At 47.0% G+C, this 20,313-nt stretch overlaps 3 protein-coding genes across 3 annotated transcripts in view; 2 read left to right on the top strand and 1 right to left on the bottom strand.

Annotated features, from left to right (window-relative positions):
• Positions 1 to 20,313, top strand: part of LOC144162764 (uncharacterized) — a 70,555-nt gene that overhangs the window by 23,434 nt on the left and 26,808 nt on the right. The gene's annotated exons all lie outside the window — the stretch shown is intronic.
• LOC144162765 (uncharacterized) overlaps positions 1 to 20,313 on the bottom strand; it is a 152,102-nt gene that overhangs the window by 122,712 nt on the left and 9,077 nt on the right. The gene's annotated exons all lie outside the window — the stretch shown is intronic.
• Positions 2,213 to 18,707, top strand: LOC144162766 (uncharacterized). The gene is made up of 4 exons (XM_077693418.1): positions 2,213 to 2,270; positions 5,784 to 5,945; positions 11,735 to 11,865; positions 17,622 to 18,707. Exons 1-4 carry the CDS (start codon positions 2,228 to 2,230, stop codon positions 17,658 to 17,660), a joined length of 375 nt encoding a protein of 124 aa, XP_077549544.1. The 5' UTR covers positions 2,213 to 2,227; the 3' UTR covers positions 17,661 to 18,707.

Raw genomic sequence — 20,313 nt, 5'->3', positions numbered from 1 at the left:
CTCGCAGATAAGAAGGCAGGCCGCGAAGCTGACATCTATACCGACGCGGCTCTGAATGAGATGACGACGACCTTTTCCTGTACATCCACGAACCTGCGGAAGGGAATAAATCCAGGCACATTTTTAACACGTACGGCCTCGTACGACAGGGTATAACTTCTAGGAATTCTGGGAACCGCGTGGAAAATTTATGATCGTTTTGTCCATCTCCCTACAAGAAAATGCCGCGTTATTACGGATTCCAACGTTGCTGCCGGAGAGTTGAATCATCCGCTTTCACCAAACACTACGGCAACCGAAGTGATTACCATGGTAAGAGACCGACAAATGGAAGGCTTCAAAATTCGCATTGCTTGGACTCCTAGACATAATACAGGCGCAAAAGGCAACGCTATGGCACGCGACGATGCCAGGGAGAGGCAATAATCCCTCTATAATCAATAATCAATTTGCCGCCTCAAGCAGCCTGGCAAATCCAGCTTTGCCACCTAAAAAGCAGAGCAGCAAGCGCTTACAACTAGAAGCTCCGGTTGGTGTCTTTACCCCTCTCAAACCCTCCTCGCATCTGGAGGAAGTATTCGTGAATAAAGTGTATGCAAAAGCGAGAGGTTATCGAGGCACTCGAGATTGACCATCTTGATGAGAACTGCGTCAGCAGGCCATCTATTGCCCTCTCAGAAAAAGAAAAACAGTATCTGGAGCAACGAGCGTAGAAGGCGGGGCACGAGATAAGTGTTTATGTCCTATTTATTGGGGCTTTTTATTGGATGTGTCTTGGGGTATATGTCTTTCATGGCGAAATAAAAAGATCATTTGTAGTTCAGAGCTTGTCCTGTCATCTCCTCCTTGTGTGTCGTCGTCTTTGTGCGCTGTTAACGCTTTATGATGCTACACCAACTAGCCCGCCAAGCAGCTTGCACTCGTGAGCAGCTTGCACTCCTCAAATTATTCTTAAATGGACTGCCCCAGCAGCATCCGACGTGCGACGGTGCCGTCGCTGTTGTCGTGGTGACATACGAAATCTTTACCAGTTAATCTGACTTTGTCCTTTATTCGGCCGTAACAGCCCTCACCTTTCAAATATAGGTCCCGCACCCACGACTGAACAGAAGCATAATAGTCGTGTCCATTACGATCCCACAACGCTTAAAACAATTACCCATTACGCCCTTGAGAACGATCTTTACAAATTCGGTGTAGTGGTTTGACCGACTTCCCCGTTCTCTACAGCGTGGACTGTCTATATCGTGCACGTTCAACAGTGTTAACCGCATTGTTTACAATGTGAACTGTGCATTTGGGTGCCACTGCCTCCCCTAACTACGTGCATTTTGTGAATAGGACCCAAAGAGTGGTGAAACTGTGTTTATTGTGTGAGCTGTGACCTTACCCTTTTGCCCTCATCCCCCCCCCCCCCCCCCCCCCCAAGGTCTCAGCCTCTCGTCTTAATAAAGTGTTGATTGATTGATTGTAGGGTTTAACGCGCGGACGCAACGGAGGCGATGAGGCGCGCCGTAGTGGAGGGCTCCGGATTAATTTTGACACCTGGGGATCTTTAACTTGTGCCGAAATCTCGTACACATGGGCGTTTTTGCTTTTTGCCTCCATCAGAAAAGCGGCCGCCGCGGCCGGGAATCGAACCCGCGACCTCGTGATCAGCAGCGCAACGCCTTAGCCACTGAGCCACCGCGGCGAGTAATAAAGTGTTTCACTCACAGCAACACAATGCAGTGCCTCAATTCGGATCCTATGTCTTCGTGTCTGTTTATCGTAGTAACGACGTCCGAGTTTCTTTATGCGAGTGGAGCGTCAGGGCTATTCGAAACCTCGTGCATTATCTAGGTTGAACGACGCAAAGGGTATATCTGCCCAATAGGGCACCATTGCGGCGTTTCAAGAAGACAAAAAAAAAAGAGCTCTTTAACCTGTACACGAAATCCCATACGTCTTAGTCGTCATGATTTCTTCCCTGATTTTAAATAACACCTCCGAGGTTGAGTCAAAATCGGGATCTCAAGATTCCCAGCAAGACGGCTCATTCTCTATACGCGTGAGTCACGAGTTGATACAAGTGATCGGCTGGTACGCGGTAAGGCCGGCTATCTTTGCAGTGGACGTGAAATCAGTTGCTCAATTGAACATATATCGGCACGTAAGAGGCCACTCTTCCTTGGACGCTTATCTGTCTCCTGGCAACCTGATAGACGCATCTTGGTAGATATATGCGATGGCCCACCAAGGAGCTCTTTTCTCAGAGGGAACGCAGGCAGGTGAGTGGACATTCTTTTTATCGTTGTCGCCTCACTATAGGTAGCTTTGGTGAGGCAGTCACGATTTAAATATTGGAAGTCTTATTTTTAATCGAAATAAAGCAATACGCCACGGGAACAGGCCTACGAATGTAACAAAGTTGAAGAATTTTTATCTAGGTGAGGTAGGGGTGTCTTATCTATAGGCAAACCTTTTTTCTCTAATCCTAAACTTTAGACATAGCACGTGTTTAATTAGAAGAGAGCAGCTTTGTGATGTATCCGTCGGTCTCTAATCCGAAACTTTAGGCATAGAACGTGTTCAATGAGAAGTCAGGAGCTTTGTGATGTATCCTTTTGTCCACCGCTGGGGGCGTATAAGGTATGCGAGCTTCTTAGACTTCAATTGCCATGTGCGTGAATTTGCTGAACTCTGAATTTATAACCTCCCCGCGCTCGGCTATCGTTGTTAAAAAAATTGTATTGCGCGGTTGGAGGGGCGCTCCAGGGAACTGTGCTGCATTTTTATCTCAATTTAGAATAGACTTGAAATATATTGCAATAATAGTTGTCGCTGCCAGCCGTAGTTTTCGTTGTAGATTGCCGGAATATTTGCAATAGCTTGTCCCTAGATATAGGGCGTTTTGTAACCGATTGCAACTTTCGTGGCGTGTATGCAATAGGTACTCGGAGCACGTTCGTCTGATAGTTTGTGTAGCAGCAAGCGGTTTTAGAGCCCTTAAAAAGCTCGAGCAAGCACTGTGCAATTGTAACGTTATTAAAACAAAATTCATGCAAAACAAGAAAACTATTTCATTCAGCATAGGATGCGCACTCCTTCCTAGTGTTTTCTAGACAAGTAAATAAGAACTCAGCATGTGCTCAATTTTTTTGCATTTTTCTGATGCGACCACAGGAAGTAATAGCACACCTAGCTTAGGTTGACTTTTAGGCGGCTATTTCTGCGAGCTCGCCAAAGAATACATACTTGAAGGGATCACGCTTAATGGGTAACTTTTCGAACAAATTCATTCTCGAAGAGCTGACTGAATAATCTCCATTTGTTACGATAATCCAAGGCATTAATGGCTCGCCCAGCACTGGCTTGCATATTCTGCAAGGATGGGATTTATACGCTAGTCTGATGCAGCCGTAATATCTCAACGCTCTCCTCGTTGGGGAGGGAACCATCGAAGCGCCAAGTGGTAGCATTTAAGGCCTCAATGACGAGCTCTACCTCGAGGTCTTGAACAATCGATTCCCGGCCGCGGCGGTCGCTTTTCTGATGGGGGCGAAAAGCAAAAACGCCCGTGTGTACGAGATTTCGGCGCACGTTAAAGATCCCCAGGTGGTCAAAATTAACGCGGAGCCCTCCACTATATACGGCGCGCCTCATCGCCTGTGTTGCGTCGGCGCGTTATACCCTATAATCAATCAATCAAGGTCTTGAACAACCTGGGCAGCCATCAATTCGCCAGAAAACGAGAATGAATGAATGAATGAATGAATGAATGAATGAATGAATGAATGAATGAATGAATGAACGAATTTAGAAGGCTGAAGTTAACTTTCAAAGGTGGATCGGTGACCAACGCCGATGATCGAAAAGGTGACACGATGAAACGACGATAGCTGGCTCGTTGGCCGACGGAACATAGCCGACGACGGTCTACTCCAAGAAAATTCAAAATGTACAATATGTACACTTTATTTACATTACGTATTACAACTTCCAAGGCTCATGATCGCATACAAGAGGTCCGGCAAGGTCCACGGCGAGCGGGGCTGGCTGCTCTCCACCCCCTGTCCCTGTTTCTTCTTCTCCCCTCAAAACATCAAACTCCTCGGTTTTAGCATTGAAGGACTCTGGTATTACCAATATATATATATATATAGTCCAACCATTCCCCTATGCCTTCTTTGGCGTTGTAGACTGCCCGCATTTCTTTCTGTATCTGTATTTCCTAACGAGCCCCTCATTTCCTAAATATTATCCTGCGAAAGCTTAGCGAGGGCCTCGGTTGTGGCAGCCTTGATGCCAAGGTAGCATAAGAGGGTTTCCCGCCAGTTACCCGCTTATGACAGGCTGTAGACGTTCGCGTCACGCCCCGGGGGTTGAAAAAAAGGTCCCCTTCTCCCCATGTAGTCTGAGTGGCGCTGGCTACCACTCTCAAGCGTCAGATACAGTTGTAGTAAATATAAATACCCCAGAAAGTGAAGCAGAACACAGTCGCCCAGATAGCCGAATTGGTAAGGCATTCGAGATCTAATCGAAAGGCGTGGGTTCGGTCCCCACTCTGGGCGCGTGTTTTTCTTTCTTTCTCGCTTCAATTTTTATGAAAAAAAAATAATTTCACTAACGGTAAATATATATATATATATATATATATAATCAAACCATTCCCCTATGCCTTCTTTGGCGTTTTAGACTGCCCGCATTTCTTTCTGTATTTCCTTACGAGCCCCTCATTTCCTAACTATATAGATATATATATATATATATATATTTATATCGACTACGGCAAAATGGACGTTGCAGAATTATAGAACAGAAATTGTTCCAGTGTTGTTCAATCTACGCGCCGGACGTCATAGTGGAGGAACGGGGCGTACCTAGAATGTAGCAGCCTGCAACACCATACTTCCGAATACCCCTCTCAGTGCATTAGCCCTCCAATTCCTGAGAGACCTGCAGGACCAATTTAGGAGGCGCATATCTACAGTCACAAATCCCAGTGGTAGCTATTGGAACAACTAAACCCGACAATGCAATCGTTCTACGATGTTTAGGTTCCAGGCGAGTCCGCCATTGCTGTCGCGGAACCATCTGCGCGCGGTTGGGGCAAACCAACCTATCACAATACCGGTACCCGCACCCAATCATCAAGTCTTAATTAAATTAGGCGGTAATGCAGACGTGACGGTAACAAGTTTTGGCGGAAAACCGGGGGAAAAACAGACGAGAGAAAACCAAAACACCACATGAACGCCTTCCTACTAGACTGCGGTTCCCCGGTCGAAACCGCAGATTGCTGGCAGACGCCATGCCCACGCAATTACCGCACGTCTGAGAAAAGCGCCTTCATTAATTATCGGTATTGAAGAGTCCCTGGCAGTGTAACACCAAGATTCAAACGTGCGCATCGGTCCTTCCGCGTGCGTGCGTGCGTGCGCGCCTTGCATGGATGGATTTAGCATCGGCTTGAAAAAGGGCCTGTATTTGCCGCACTGCAAATTGAATCTATGCCCCTGCAAGTATCATTTTTATTTTGATGTTGTTTGCAGCAGGGCAAGGAAAGACACGGCAGTTGTTTAAGTTTCGCATGTCGTGCTCAGCCACGCGGCTGAAATTCAAGTCTCGTGCGCATTTAAAAACGATGTTTATCAAGCGTCGAAAGGAGAGGACGGAGTTTATTCCCCACTTCGGGCGTGCGCAAAGAAATCAGAGTTCGTTTCTGGTAGCGAAGGAGAGGCTTCCTTTGAGGATCCCTCCATGATACTTCCAAGTTCAACGGCAGGCTTTCTTTTTTCCAGCTACTTATCCCGCCATGGCGTACTACCGGTTAGCAGCTTCCCTGGGCCTCATGATTGTTCTTATAGCCACAGCTTCTGGCAACAGCACAGAAATACCACAAAGATTAGAGTTCAACGCCAGTGACGTCCGAGCATCAGGTGTATTCGATACGCTGAAAGAAGGTAAGTCTTGCCCGAGGCACCACTCTCGGGCTGTTCTTTCGCTGCATCTTGCCCTTTAGGGCTTGAAACGCCGCAGCACAAACGTGCCTTTATGCGTCGCGCAGGTATCCTTCTTTGGGATCACATTCAAAAATGTCCCCATTTCAACTTCGAGGGATATGCCATGGCCTTTATCGTGTGTTTCGAATTTATTGTGAAAAAGTGCATAGGACATGAAAATTGTCATTTAAAAGCTAGCCACTGCTACGCCACCACACTGTGAATGCTACCCCAGATGACCAGAAATTAATACAATATAAAAAAAGATGTGGAATGATGGTCACGTGCTTCACCTGCACGCGCACAGTCTCGCATTAATTAATTAATATTCCTCAAGGAACGTCTCCCAGCGATAAGCTCACAGGTAAACAAAAAAAAACATATATTGTAACCTCCTGGGCACGACCAAAAACAGCCCCTAGGTAACGTCTCACCTCGAGCGGGCTACACAAAGATGCAATGGATGTGAGTCGAAGAACCCTGAACTTTGAGAATCGGCACATTCCACGTAAGAATTCCCCGGGTGTATCGCCTATAAGGTAACTACAAGAAGGGCCAACCAAAGTTTAAAGAAGAAATACCTTCAGGAGGTTACGATCAATCGCCGTAGCTGCAGGATGGCTTCGTTACAAACTTAGCCCGGATGGCGTCCTGAAGGGCAATGTGATGCCATTAAATGCAGATTGCGTACTGCTGTCTTCAGACCACTCAGACACCTGGCTTTTCAGACTGTTGAGGATGCCAAAGTAGCCCAAACCTCCTTTCTAGTGAGCGGAAATGATGAGTCCCCAAGGCCCACAGCAGCATTACAGTCAGCATTGTAGCAATGGACAGGCAGCAGCTCCAGTTCCACGCTGCGCCGCAACTGTATAGCTTGTAGCTGGGTGTAAGAAGTTTACTTGTCACGCCAAATGTTCTTTTTGGAACAATACTGAGCAATAGAGCGCTTGCCGATAACCTATGCAAACAACCCGTTTATCGGCTGTCTGCTTCATAGTAAAAATAAAAGCAGCGAACAGTGTAGTCGGCTCAGCAGCCTTCCTGGAGGTCTTGTGGCTCAGTGAGGCGGTGATGTTAGGGTGAAACGAAGGGATTCACATCCGTATCGCTGACGACGCTGGTGCACACGTCTGTATTGGTCTGCACTCATGTGTACACATTAGTACACAGCCATTAGTGTATACATCAGTATGATTGTCCGTGGTGTGACTGCTGGTGTTTCAAAAGGGTAAAACAATCTGCCGGATTATAAACACGCAATTTTAATACCTGCTAGGCAATCTTGGCTCGAAGTACCAGGAAGAAATAAGGACACTACGAAGCCAGCGTTTAAAAAAAACTTTTTCCCCTTGTCAGTAACCCTGGCGTTTCTTGCAACCCTTCAAGTCCGGTAGCGATTGAGTTCACACCTGATGCAGGCAATCTGTTACTTTGGCAGTTCACACGAAGGTAATGCACGCACTGAAATATGTTTTAGTAACGTAACTGCCTGACCTAGTTGGTATTCCATTATGCACAGCCGCAATCAAAAGTTTGCGGACCAGGAAAATGGAAATTTTAGATTATTTCCCTTCCTATAGCAGCCCGACAAACTATCCAATGCATGCGAGATGTCGTATAAGTACTGAACTAATGAACGCTACCGCCCATAGTACTCCGGGCTGACGTGCGGCCGAGAAATAACTCAAAATTTCTGCTTTCGTGGTCCGTAAACGTCTGCTCTTGGGTGTACACTTCAGCGCAAAAACACACAGGGACTAGAAAAGACAACACACAACAACGCTACTACAACTGAAGTTTATTAAAAAAAATGCCAGCATCTCCACTCCGTGCATGATGGCGAGGGTGGATGATGACGGGGACTCGAAATGACATCCAAGTTGCGCCCCGAGTGACATCCGATTTGCGGCCCGACCGTCATTCGATTTAAACCGTGAGTTGCACCTTGATTATTCCCTACATGAAACTGCAACTCACGGCTGAAATCGAATTTCGCTTGATTTTCGCTTGATGGTGGTATGCGCACTGATGGACGTGGACAGACATTGGGAGGTCCTAAGGTACTCCGCACCATTACAGGCGAGAGAGTAGGCCGTTTACTCTCGGGTACTAACTCACGGTCGTAGAGGGTAAAGACAATGCCCCCTGCGCGCGTCCGTTAAAAGTTTATTTTTTCTGGTCCACAGTGGAACGCTTCCTGTAAAGCAATGGCTCCAGGAGAAAGGATTATACATACTTTGGAACATTAACTACCGTATATGCTTAAAGCCGGAAACTATTGACCACATTTTTCTGGACTGCTCAGGCCTGAAATTTCACTGGGACATCCTGCAGCGTACTGTTAAAAAGGACCTGTCCATAAACCCTTTCGGGATCCGTTTCCTGTCTGTACGGGATACAGGAGGTGTGCCATTCGACATGTTTATGTTGATCAGCATGCACAGCTTGTGGTGCACAAGGATGGCTGACAGGTATGTCGATCCTAATGTGCGGCCCGCCAAAGAGTATTTTATTGAGAGTATGGTCGACATACGTGAGGTATACTGAGCGCTCAGTGACCACGTGAATGGTTACCAATGCTAGATGACCTTGTTCAGCTGAAGAGAATTTAAACTTGTATTATCGCAAATTTGGCGAATGTTATGAAATCACTGTAACCTGTAACCTGTGTGGTTTTTCTTTTGAGACGAACGGTAATAAAGAGAAAAAAAACGGTCGTGAACCAACGGGCTGACACTACCTCTGTCTGGTCTACCAGACACCGGCTCGAATCCTGCCGGGGGCCTGTGCGATTTTTTGCGATTGTAAATGCTATGCGCACGGACGCGGACGGACATTTTGCGGTCCTAAGGTACTCCGCACCTAAAAAATACACTCGCTCGCTCATAAACAAACTAAGAACAGATAAAACTGAAAAATAGAAAAGAAATGAACAAACAAATCACGTGATAGTCACACGAGATAAAATGTGGCACACTTAGACACGCCCGTCAACAACGCGTGCGCCAGCAACCTCAAGAAATTCAATTTCTTTCGCTGAAAGGTGCAGTGATGGCACACTGATACACTTGTCATTGCACCATCTGAATATTCACTGCTTCCAGTATTGCCCTGGTGCGCTGGTCCCTCGAATTGAAAACCACTTCACAGTTTCCCAATAATGGACCACAAACACAATCTTCACAATCTTTGCCGTGGGCAGCCAAGTTTCCCTCACTTGCACGGCGTACATTATTTGCGTTTTAGTACTTTTTACGCAACTGAACATTAAGACAGCATCCTTTTTGGTACACGTAAGACTTTCCACATTTCAGAGGAAGGCGATAAACAACACCTTCAACACATCTAACATACTTATTCGATGCAGGATTTTGCGCTGTTTGTTCTTTTTGGAGAGTGGGTCGGTGCGCGCGCACAATCTTGACAACTTGTCTGGCTCAGAGAAAAGGACGTCGAGTGTGGACGCCGTTTTTATAACGACATTATAACGACTTTATCTTCGCGTGTTAGTAAGCGAGTGTCTTTTAGGGGCGAAGCACCTTAAGGCTGAGGCTTGTCCGGCGTCCGGCGCCCGTGCTCACAGCACAGCACCGTCTAAATCGAAAAATCTGTGAACAAAAGGTTCACAAAAGGTTACCAAGAACAAAATAAAAGGTTCACAAAAGGTTAACAAGAACAAAATAAAAGGTTCACAAAAGGTTAGAGAGAGAGAGAGAGAGAGAGAGAGAGAGAGAGAGAGAGAGAGAGAGAGAGAGAGAGAGAGAGAGACGCACAGCACATTGTAAATCGAAACATCTGTGAACAAAAGGTTCACAAAAGGTTAACAAGAACAAAATAAAAGGTTCACAAAATGTTGGAGAGAGAGATAGATAGATTCACAGAATGTTAAAAAGAGAGAGGGTGCTGCGCATGCCCGAGGAGCATTGGATTGGACTGGATTGGATTAGATAGAACTGTATTGGAGTCGGATTAGGAATGGATTGGAGCGGATTAGACTGGATTGAATTGAATTTAATTTTCATGCAATGGATTGAATTGGATTAAATTGAATTGCATTGGATTGCATTGGACTGGAATGGAATCGTATATACTGTTCACACGCGTTGCCACTCATTTACTGCGCTAGTGGGCAATGTCACGGGCGATTTACGGTAAGAACGATCCCCAGTGCTTCGCCCACTCGTCATGATTGCTCGTCATGATAGCGTGGCTCTCCAGGAGCAACGCGAAACTGATCAACCTCTTTCTCTTTCACTCTCTGTCTCTAATCTTTTGTGAATCTCTCTCTCTCTCTAACCTTTTGTGAACCTTTTTTTTTGTTCTTGTTAACCTTTTGTGAACCTTTTGTTCACAGATGTTTCGATTTAGATGGTGCTGTGCGTCTCTCTATCTCCCTCTATCTCGCTCTCTTTCTCTCTCTCTGACCTTTTGTGAACCTTTTATTTTGTTCTTGTAAACTTTTTGTGAACCTTTTGTTCACAGATGTTTGCATTTACACGGTGCTGTGCCTCTCTCTCTCTAACATTTTGTGAACCTTTTATTTTGTTCTTGTTAACCTTTTGTGAACCTTTCGTTCACAGATGTTTCGATTTACACGGTGCTGTGCGTCTCCCTCTCTCTTTCTCCCTCTCTCTCTCTCTCTCTCTAACCATTTGTGAACCTTTTATTTTGTCCTTGCAAACCTTTTGTGAACCTTTTGCTCACAGATGTTTCCATTTACACGGTGCTGTGCCGTGAGCACGGACGCCGGACAAGCCTCGGCCTTGAGATGCTTCGCCTCAAAAACACTCGGGAATAGGGAAAAGGCTGAATCGCGGAAAGTGCTCAGAAGCCTCTCGCCAGTGACGCCTACCAGGACGATAAACTGTCGCAAGCTCATTTGTGTACGTTCGCCGTCAATAAGCTGTCCCGAGACATTTTAAAGCTATGGAAAACATTTTAAAAAATTTGCAGTTGCTTAGCTCGGCTATGACAGGATAAACAGTAGCGTGAGATGAGGTTCAGCTGGTTATTCTTAGGTTTCCTGGTTTTCTAGGATTAGCTGATTTTCATGCTTACTGCTGCTAAAACGATTTCCAATCCAATCCAATTCATTCGCGGTGGTGGCGGCGGCTCCGGTGCGCCAGGTGTGCGCCGTGAGATGGCACTGCTCCTCGCGCATCCGCAGCACGGCTCTCCAATCGCGACGCGAAACTGCTCAACCTCGGCCAGTGCATAGCTCACGCTGCAAAATGAGAATGTCATGTGCCGCTTTTCCGCTCATAATAGTCCTTTCAACAGTGATTACTCTGCAATTTTTTAGGGAAATGAAAAGTTCTTTTGCACAGCTAGTATTTGGGGTGAATACTTGCTTAGTGCACAGTTTCAAGTCGCGCACGTTGCGCGACTGGGTTCCTGAGCCATGGGAACTATCCCATAGCATGGGGAGTTAGATTTGACAGCGAATTACACAAAAAAATATTCAGAAACCTAAAATGTTCTTTCAGCGTTTTATTATTCACGTTGACTTCTAGCTTTATGCCGAATATCATTTTCCTAAAGTGGTTTTTCTAGGTTCCCGAGAGGTTGAAATTTTGAGCGAGAAAGCTGGGTATGGTGGATCCCTTTCGCGATGCCATCGTTCTCTAAAACCCCAGCCATTGCTGTTGCCATACCTGGATTGTCCATACGCCTCGGCTTTCATACTTTTTGAAGCCTTTGGCAGTGCTGGGTCCCTACAGAAGAAAATGTGCCTATTTTGCTCTTCTCAGGCGCAAAGACTGCCACGGGCTTCGCCACGGGGATCATCGCCGCCAGTACCATCTCCCCAATTGTAGTCATCCTCTGCGTGATCTATTGCTGCCTTCGGTGCTGCGAGGGGTGTGTACAAGAAACACAACAGGTTCGTGAATCATTTTTTTATCGTGCAGCGTGATTCGGGCTAGTCACAGCAAGTATCATTATAGCAGCTTATAGGCGCGCGGTACCTACGTAAAGAGCACAGGAGATTTTTGTGGACTCTGTATATACGGAACGCCTCTACCTGTTTTGATGAGCTAATCCCGTGGAACGGAATGTCGGAAAGAGCAAACGGCTGAGGGAGACCACAAGGTGCTGGTCTACTGTTCGTGATGAGGCGCACACAACTGCCTACATTTCAAGGCATACGATTAGAAATATTGCACGGTTTACATTGAAATGAAAACACACAAATGCACTTATCGGAACATTTGTGACTGGCGAGGGTGTCGAGGCGTCTGCCCTTATCCGCTCTCATTCGGTCCACCCCCAAACCAACAAACATGTCAGTTTGATTTCGAAGACTCCGCCTCCCAAAGAGACGTCCCGTTCGGAAGTAAGGTGGCCCGGCCAATTAACGTACCCTATTCCGCTGATTTCCAACAAGAGCCAATCCTATAGGATGAAGTACAAACGTCACGTGACCCCATTGTCACCTGGATGATCACCTGTTATTTTTAGCTCATTTTCGTGGAGCAAGAACTCGCATCGCCCATTACAAAGCCTGATCGTCTTCTCATGAACGTATATCCGCCACTGCGGTGACGCGTCCCGACGTGAGACGAATCGCGTGCATGCACCGTAACTTCGAGCAGTACAACCAAGCTAGGCTTAGTGCCTGGCGCCCCCATTCATACTTTGTGACCCCTCGAATGACCTCCCAGCTAGCGTAACGCTACCGACCAGAACGAACCAGAACAAAAAACGAGGCCTTCCACCGGTTTCACAAGTGAAACCTGCGTTAAAGGGAGCAGTCACTCTTGACCATCATTACGGCGACCGGCGTGCCTCCTCGAGACCCTGCGCTTGGAAAACACAGAAGAGTGAAAGAAATTTACGCATCTCTACCTAATGAATGATGACGAGTGGGCGAAGCATTGGGGATCGTTCTTACCGTAAATAACCCTTGGCATTGACCACTCGCGCATGTAAATGAATGACAACGCGTGTGTCCAGTATATACAATTCCAATCCAATCCAGTTCGATACAATTCAATTTAATCCAATCCAATCCAATCTTTTTCAATCCAATCCAATCCAAATCTAATCGAATGCTCCTCACTCATGCGCAAGCCCCGGACACCCAAGCCTCGGACAAAGCGAGGTTCTAAGGTACTTACCCATTGAATTCAGAAAATGCTCTTGCACTTCGATGAACCCATTCGAAAACTAGAACGCATCGAGATTCCTGCGATACCAACTACCTGAAGCTTTCGGGGACGCATGGAAGCACAGAAAATCAGGCGGAGCGCACCTTAATCCACCGGACATTGAGCAGTCCCGTATACTGTGACCGCTGCTAATACGCTGCGATGCTCAGATCGCGTTTCCCCGGCCAGCCACTGCATAAACACTAGTGCGAAATTCTGAAAAGTACGACCCGGGGCTTCCACATTGTAGTCAGGCAGGCACGCGGTCGATCACGAGCTAGAAAGCCAGGCCAAATATACGCTGAGGGTTATGCCTTTGGAAGACTTCAATAGGCAGTAAAAAAATATAGGATATAGGGTAGGCAGGGTATAGGCAGCGTGAGCTGAGGTTCAGCTAGTTATTCTTAGGTTTCCTGGTTGTCTAGGATTAGCTGATTATCATAGGTAGCGTGAGCTGAGGTTCAGCTGGTTATTCTTAGGTTTCCTGGTTGTCTAGGATTAGCTGATTATCACGCTTACTGCTGCTAAAACAATTTCCAATTCAATCCAATCCAATTCAATCAAATTTAATCCAATCCAATCTTATCCTAACCAATCCCATTCACTCCAATCCAATCCTATCCAATCCTATCAAATCCAATCCAGTCGCGGCGGCGGCGGCGGTTCTGGCACTCCAGCTGTGCGCCGTAAGACGTCACTGCGCCTCGCGCATGCGCAGCATGGCTCTTCAGGAGCCACGCGAAACTGCTCAACCTCGGCGAGTGTAGCTCACGCTACAAAAATTTAATTTTGATATTTTAAGTGCCGAAACTGCACCTGGACTATGAGGCGCACTCCGGATTAATTTAAACAACCCTGCTATCATTATCACGCTCTACAAAAATGGCCCGTTTTACGGAGAAAGCTGCTGGTAAAACGTTGCCGGACACATTTCCGTAATTTAGACAACCGAAAGAATTTTAAGAACGGACATTCCGTAGTACGGAAAGGCCGTAGCAAAACAAACACTCCGTTTCAAAAAAGCACGTCTTTCCGTAATTGATAGGACCTTCACAAAAGAAAAAAAAAACTCCGACGAGGAATCGAACCAGCGACGTTGATCGAATGGGCGCGACGCTCGAGACCACTGCACCACCGCACATTTTTTTTTTTTTTTACCACTGCACCACCGCACGAACGCTGCACTTGGGCCGAACAACCTGTATACTACATGGACGCCCACACTGCGTGTGCCATATATTCGGTGTTTACTAGCTGGCTTACAGGTTTCCTGGCTGATGAAGTGCGATTTCTTAAATAGAGCTTGAAAGGTTCCGCGAAGCCCCCACAATAGTTGTTCGCCATCAACTCCGCTGTTTCGAGAAAGCGCTCGCAAAAATGTGTGTGACTGGCTGCGACTGAGATTTCGCACTGCATGAGTAGTGTGCTTTGGTTTTAAGCTTTAGGCTAAATACTTCAGCCGATATTGATTCCTTAAGAACTAAATTACGTTCCGCAACTCTGCTTCTCCACGCAAATGACCAATATTTTCTACAAGAGTGCCGGTCATACACGCATGTGCAGTTTGCAGGTCCCGGGCAGCGACGCCGCCGGAGCGTCGTAAAGACAAGATACAGCGCTCGTGTTGGGCGGTATGGGCCTCATGGTCCTCACTAAGTTTACTACACTTTAGACACTAACCAAACAGAGCCGCATTGATTAACGCCACGAATGTTGTCGGGGCGCAGTTTTCGCTTCTCGATCGATTCCCGACGATCGGCACGACAATATATTTCTTGCAGGTATTGTTAAACTTATATGTTTCTGTCCTGCATCATACAGAGGAAACGCCCGTATTTTGCAAAGCAGAAAAAGATTTCGTTTGACGTGTACAGCGTAAACCGCATGGAGCGTTTTCTGCTCGCAAAAACTCGCCGCGCACGCCACAGGCGCGCTGACGCTGCCGCGGAGCCACCCGCACGCTGCGCGCGGCGCGGCAGGGCGGCGGCAACATGGCGTCGCCTTCGGCCGCGAAGTGGTGTTGGGAGCTCGAGCGACCGCTTCTAAGCGCTCTCTAAGATGTCGCTCAAGGCACGCACGAAGTTGCTTGTGCGGTAAAGGAGCTTATAATATGGGTGAAAATGGTACTACAAAAGATCATCCGCTCCGCTGGTGAAAGCGCCCATTCAATATCCGCTGGGGTGGTAAGCCTAAACATCCCCGGCGGAGCCAGCCGGCTGTCTCGAGCGCTTCGACACCACCGCCATGTGGCGCGCGCCTCCCCATTGGCGCTAGTCGCCAGGCTCCTCCCACTGCCGCGCGCGACGCGCGTCAAAATCTACCCAAGGCAGATGCTGCCGCGGACGCGGAATCGTGGACGCGGGCGTCGAAAAAACGCACGCGCAACGCCGACGCGCGCGAATCGCGTGAAAAAACGCTCCATGCGGTTCAGCCTTAACGGAGAGAGCATCCGCATACTGAGGGACGGAGCACACTTCCGTTAAATTACGGGTGATTTCTTTGTTCTGCATCAAACGGAACAAGGCTCTGTTTTATCACGGCCATCTGGGCCGTAATTTGTCCGTAAAATTATGGATTGTTTGTACAGTGCAGGCACCCAAATCTCGACCCAGGCATGTTTGCTTTAACTGCGATAGTTTTTTCTTTTCTTCGGGGGGGGGGGGGGGGCGCCTAAATGCGAAAATTTTGGTCCGTTTGTTGTAGTCGGTAAACCGGTTTAGCCACCCAGCCAAAAATAATACAATACTTGAACGAGACGTTAATATAGGCAACAAAATTCATACTTTAAAATCTGGTAAAATACTTCATATTTCTCAACATTGCTCACCAAAGAGGAAACATCAGGCATATTTGAAGCAGAACATAGACACATGCATTAAACTAGCACTATTCGTTTAATAAAAAGACCTGTGCGTAATTATTCCGTAAGCAAAAAAAGAATGAAGGAAGCTCACACTAATACGTAAAACTTCGAGGTAGCGAAGCTCTACGCAACAGAAGCGTTTTTCCTCTGTGTCGCCTCAAGGCGTGGTTTAAGCCTCGACGCTGTACGAGGGATCACAGATGGATGTTCGTCTTCCTCTATCGCCCAAGGTCCTGCGCCACACGTGGTCTCATGACGTTCCGTCGGGGCGCGCGCTTATTGCTGCAATAGCGGTGTCCTCGCCTTCCTCCGCCGCGCCCCGCGCGTGGGCCCCACCAAAGTATCTTTTCCTTCCTTGCCTCTCTCTCCCCGCCATCAGACCGCTTCTCCGTGCCGGCCGCTATAGTCTGACTGAACAAACTTTATTGGCGAATAGGAAGCACGATATCCCGGCCGCTATAGGAAGGGGGTGTGGCCTGACCTCTAGCGCTATAGGGAAAACTATAGTGTAGCGCTATAGTGTAGCTTGAGCTACAAAAAGGCACGAAAAAGTATATTTTGACCCCAAAATACAAAAAGACCTCGGCAAGCCCTTTCAACTCAATTAAAGCAAACAATCAGGGAAGGCCACTTTTATTCCAAATTTGAAACAAGCAATGCGGATAAGAACAAAAACCCATGGAGCAGCGGCCACTCCCCTGAGGCCTTCTGGCGGAGTCTTTATGACTTCACTCAGTGTCGTTTGTCTACCCGCCGCGGTGGCTCAGTGGAAGGCGTTGTGCTACTGAGCACGAAGGCGTGGGTTCCATTCTCGGCCGCGGCGGCCGCTTTTCTAATGGAGGCGAAAAGCAAAAATTCCCGTGTGTTCGACATTTCGGCGCACGTTCAAGATCCCCAGGTGGTCGAAATTAATCCGGAGCCCTTCCCTACGGCAAGCCTCATCGCCTGTGAAGCGTCGGCCCGTTAAACGCCCTCCAATCAATCAATCAATCAATCAATCAATCAATCAATCAATCAATCAATCAATCAATCAATCAATCAATCAATCAATCAATCAATCAATCAATCAATCAATCAATCAATCAATCAATCAATCAATCAATCAATCAATGTCGTTTGTCTGATTGACGGAGGACATGTCAAGAAACATGACGTGTCCTCTAAGCCTCAGTGAACAAGGCGTCCGTACGGATGCCGAAACGTCTCTTTTTTGCGCTTTTATATACATTTGGTCGGTGACCACATAAGTATGAACCTTTTACCCGACCAGACGAGATTTCGTGAAACCTTAGAATTCAAGAAACGTGACTTGTGATTACAGTGGGCTTTCTATGTCAGTTTTATCAATCCAATGCTGGCAGGTACGCATACTGATAAGTATGTCTTAGGGCTGGCCTTTTCTACGTCACTGTTGGCCATATTGTAGCTCGAAATGTGGAAGCCTTTAAATATTTCTTCAGTTTTTTTTATTTGAACAGCGTCTTTTCCGAAGGCTAGTTATCTAGAACTAGTTCGTTCAAAGTGAAGTTCTTTCAAGCTTATCTTTATGTCCCCTTCAACAGCGCTTTTGGGGAAACGTATGCATTACAGAGCACCTATCCTAATCTACGTCCAAACGGTACGCAGGCGCCGCAAACGGTGATCTACACGGTTGGGTCATCATAGCAGTTCCCGGCAGGAGTGCAGCAGCGGCCGCCGGCGGTGCACCCGGGACAGCCTCCCAGGCCGACGTGCCACCCAACTCGCCACCCTTCGCACCACCTCACCTGACCAACCAAGGACCATCTCTACATCGAAGACAGTAGCCGCGTATCAAGCATTGAATTGAGAGGAGTGCCTCCGTACACACCAGTACGGAGGCGCTGATTGCAAGGTGCCCCGGAAATTGCTCACCCATGGCACTTCCTCGAAGACTCAACGTATTTTTCTTTATTTCCGTCTGTTCACACCCTATCGACGACGTTGGACTGTCACTGCGGAATAAGAAATTCTAGTGGATGCATGGCTGCGCGTTTCTTTCCAACCACATCCCTATCTTACAACAGCTGAAGAAAATTTTCTGCGAGCTACAGACGCATTCCTACTCTCCCGGCACTTTCCCACAAGTACATGATGTAACCCATCCTCTACGCAGCGACCTGTACATTCTGTGACAAACTCCACGTATAACGCTAATCCCAACCACAGTTATGACCCTGCCGCGATGGCTCAGTGGCTAAGGCGTTGTGCTGCTGAGCTCGAGGACACGCGGTCATTTCCCGGCCGCGGCGGCCGCTTTTCTGGTAAAGCCGAAAAGCGAAAGTCCCGTGCGTTCGAGATTTCGGCGCACGTTAAAGATTCCGGAATTATTCCGGAGTCTTCCACTACGGCGCGCCTCTTTGCCTGCGTAGTGTCGGCGCGTTAATTAAGCCTATCAATCAATCAATCAATCAATCAATCAATCAATCAATCAATCAATCAATCAATCAATCAATCAATCAATCAATCAATCAATCAATCAATCAATTAACAAGTTAGGAGCAGTGAACGAGACCAGTGAACAAGACATGAGCAGAACAATTACCAATTCTGTGCCTTCTCGCCAGCGAGACCTGCCGACCGGAGCCTGGTAGGCTACCGACGGTTTGGCTTTTCCCTTCTAGGAAGACCCCCCGCGGCGGTAGGGGGGCGGGCGTCTGTACCATCAGGTTCAATTGACTTCTTGTATATACATATTGTTGTTTTACTGTGGGCTTTTCTTATTCATGTGGTTGCTTTTCTCATTGGTACACGGTGTTGCTCATTTGCTTCACCTAATGAACGTTTATCCAGTTAATCAATAAATCAAACCGTCCTTTTGGTGGTGGTGGAGTTGGGGCATTTTTGCACGGGAGGCCCACCCTTGCGAGAGAGAGAGAGAAAATTCTTTAATGAGACCGATGAGATCAGCCCTGCATAATTCTGGGCTTGCTACTTCAAATGGTTGGCGAAACATGTGATAAGGGTGATATGCTTACATGACTAATACAAATAGGAAAAAGAAAAAAAACGAAAGAAACTCCACCAGACAGACACATGAACACACATATAAAAAAAAAAGTCACAGAGAGTCACAGGCTGGAGTCGAGTCCCGAGTCTCTGAGGAAACGCGCAAGAGCTTTAAAACCCCGCACCGCCCTGTCTTCGCTGTTCCAGGGGCCGAAAAAGTCCTCCACGCTGACAGTTCTCGCCCGTCATAAACTTCGCGCTGTCGTTCGCGCCGAGTTAAAACGTGGACAAACGCAGAACAGGTGTTCCGTGTCTTCTCGTACACCGCAAAGCGTACACAGAGGTGATGCCATCAAACCGATTTTGTTAAGAAAGGTTTTTGTATAGGCTACTTTGAGGCGCAGGCGATGTATAGCACACTCTGTTTGCCTCGATAAACCGTGAGGTATACGAAACGTACACTGCGGGTCGATAGCGTAAAGAAGGGCGTACTGAGACTTTGTCAAACCATTCCAGAAAAGTGATTGTTCGCATAGAGCAAAAAATCGTCTTGAATATAACTCTGTAAAAATATTCCGCAACAGTTATTTGTGCAGATATAAAAATTGTAGTCTACATAATTCTGGTACCTGGTGAACCAACGTGCCAAACTACAAACTGTGCGCGAAGCAAGCTTTTGTCTCTAATATTAGCTGTGCAGAAATACGCTTGGGGTATGTTCCCCATGCATTAAAAGTCAAAACTGGGTGTCATGATTTCCTGGGTTCAACGAAGTATTTCAATTCCCCATTGCCAGCCCCATTGAAAATCATGTGTTTGCAAGCTCTATGTAACGAAGGCGTTGTAATGGCTAACCTTGATGTAACGAATTCATTTCGCTGCTTAGTCATTGTTTTTGGCGCTTTTTCTGAAATGTCGGCTGGATAAATCTATCGAATATTAAATGTCGACTGGATAATTCTAGCGAAAAAGTAGCTGCATTAGCACCAAGTTGAGGTTGTAGGTTAGGTCAATTTCAGCAGAAAATTCCCACGAGAAAAAAACAAACTTTCGCTATCTCATCTGATCAGAATAGCCTTAGGGATCCCCTTCAAATGTTTTCGATTACGAACTGGTATACCCCAGCGGACCCTACATCCACACGAAGCATACTAGTGCTTAAATTCAGACCCTGTGCATACGGGTCTGAGCCAAATAATTAATATGCACTCTTTGGTTGACGTAGTAGAAACCCCGTCCGATCATTCCGCAAGCTTTTCTGTGTGAGTGAAGCATCATGGCTGTTTCAAAACCACGTACATAACGGCGTACACCGACCCAAAGGCTACAACTACACTATGCGTCACCGTTG

This window comes from Haemaphysalis longicornis, unplaced genomic scaffold (genome assembly GCF_048455015.1).
Source record: "Haemaphysalis longicornis isolate Haplotype H1 unplaced genomic scaffold, Haemaphysalis longicornis Haplotype H1 scaffold_12, whole genome shotgun sequence".
Classification (NCBI taxonomy): domain Eukaryota; kingdom Metazoa; phylum Arthropoda; class Arachnida; order Ixodida; family Ixodidae; genus Haemaphysalis; species Haemaphysalis longicornis.
This window is presented reverse-complemented; position numbering and strand designations above follow the sequence as displayed.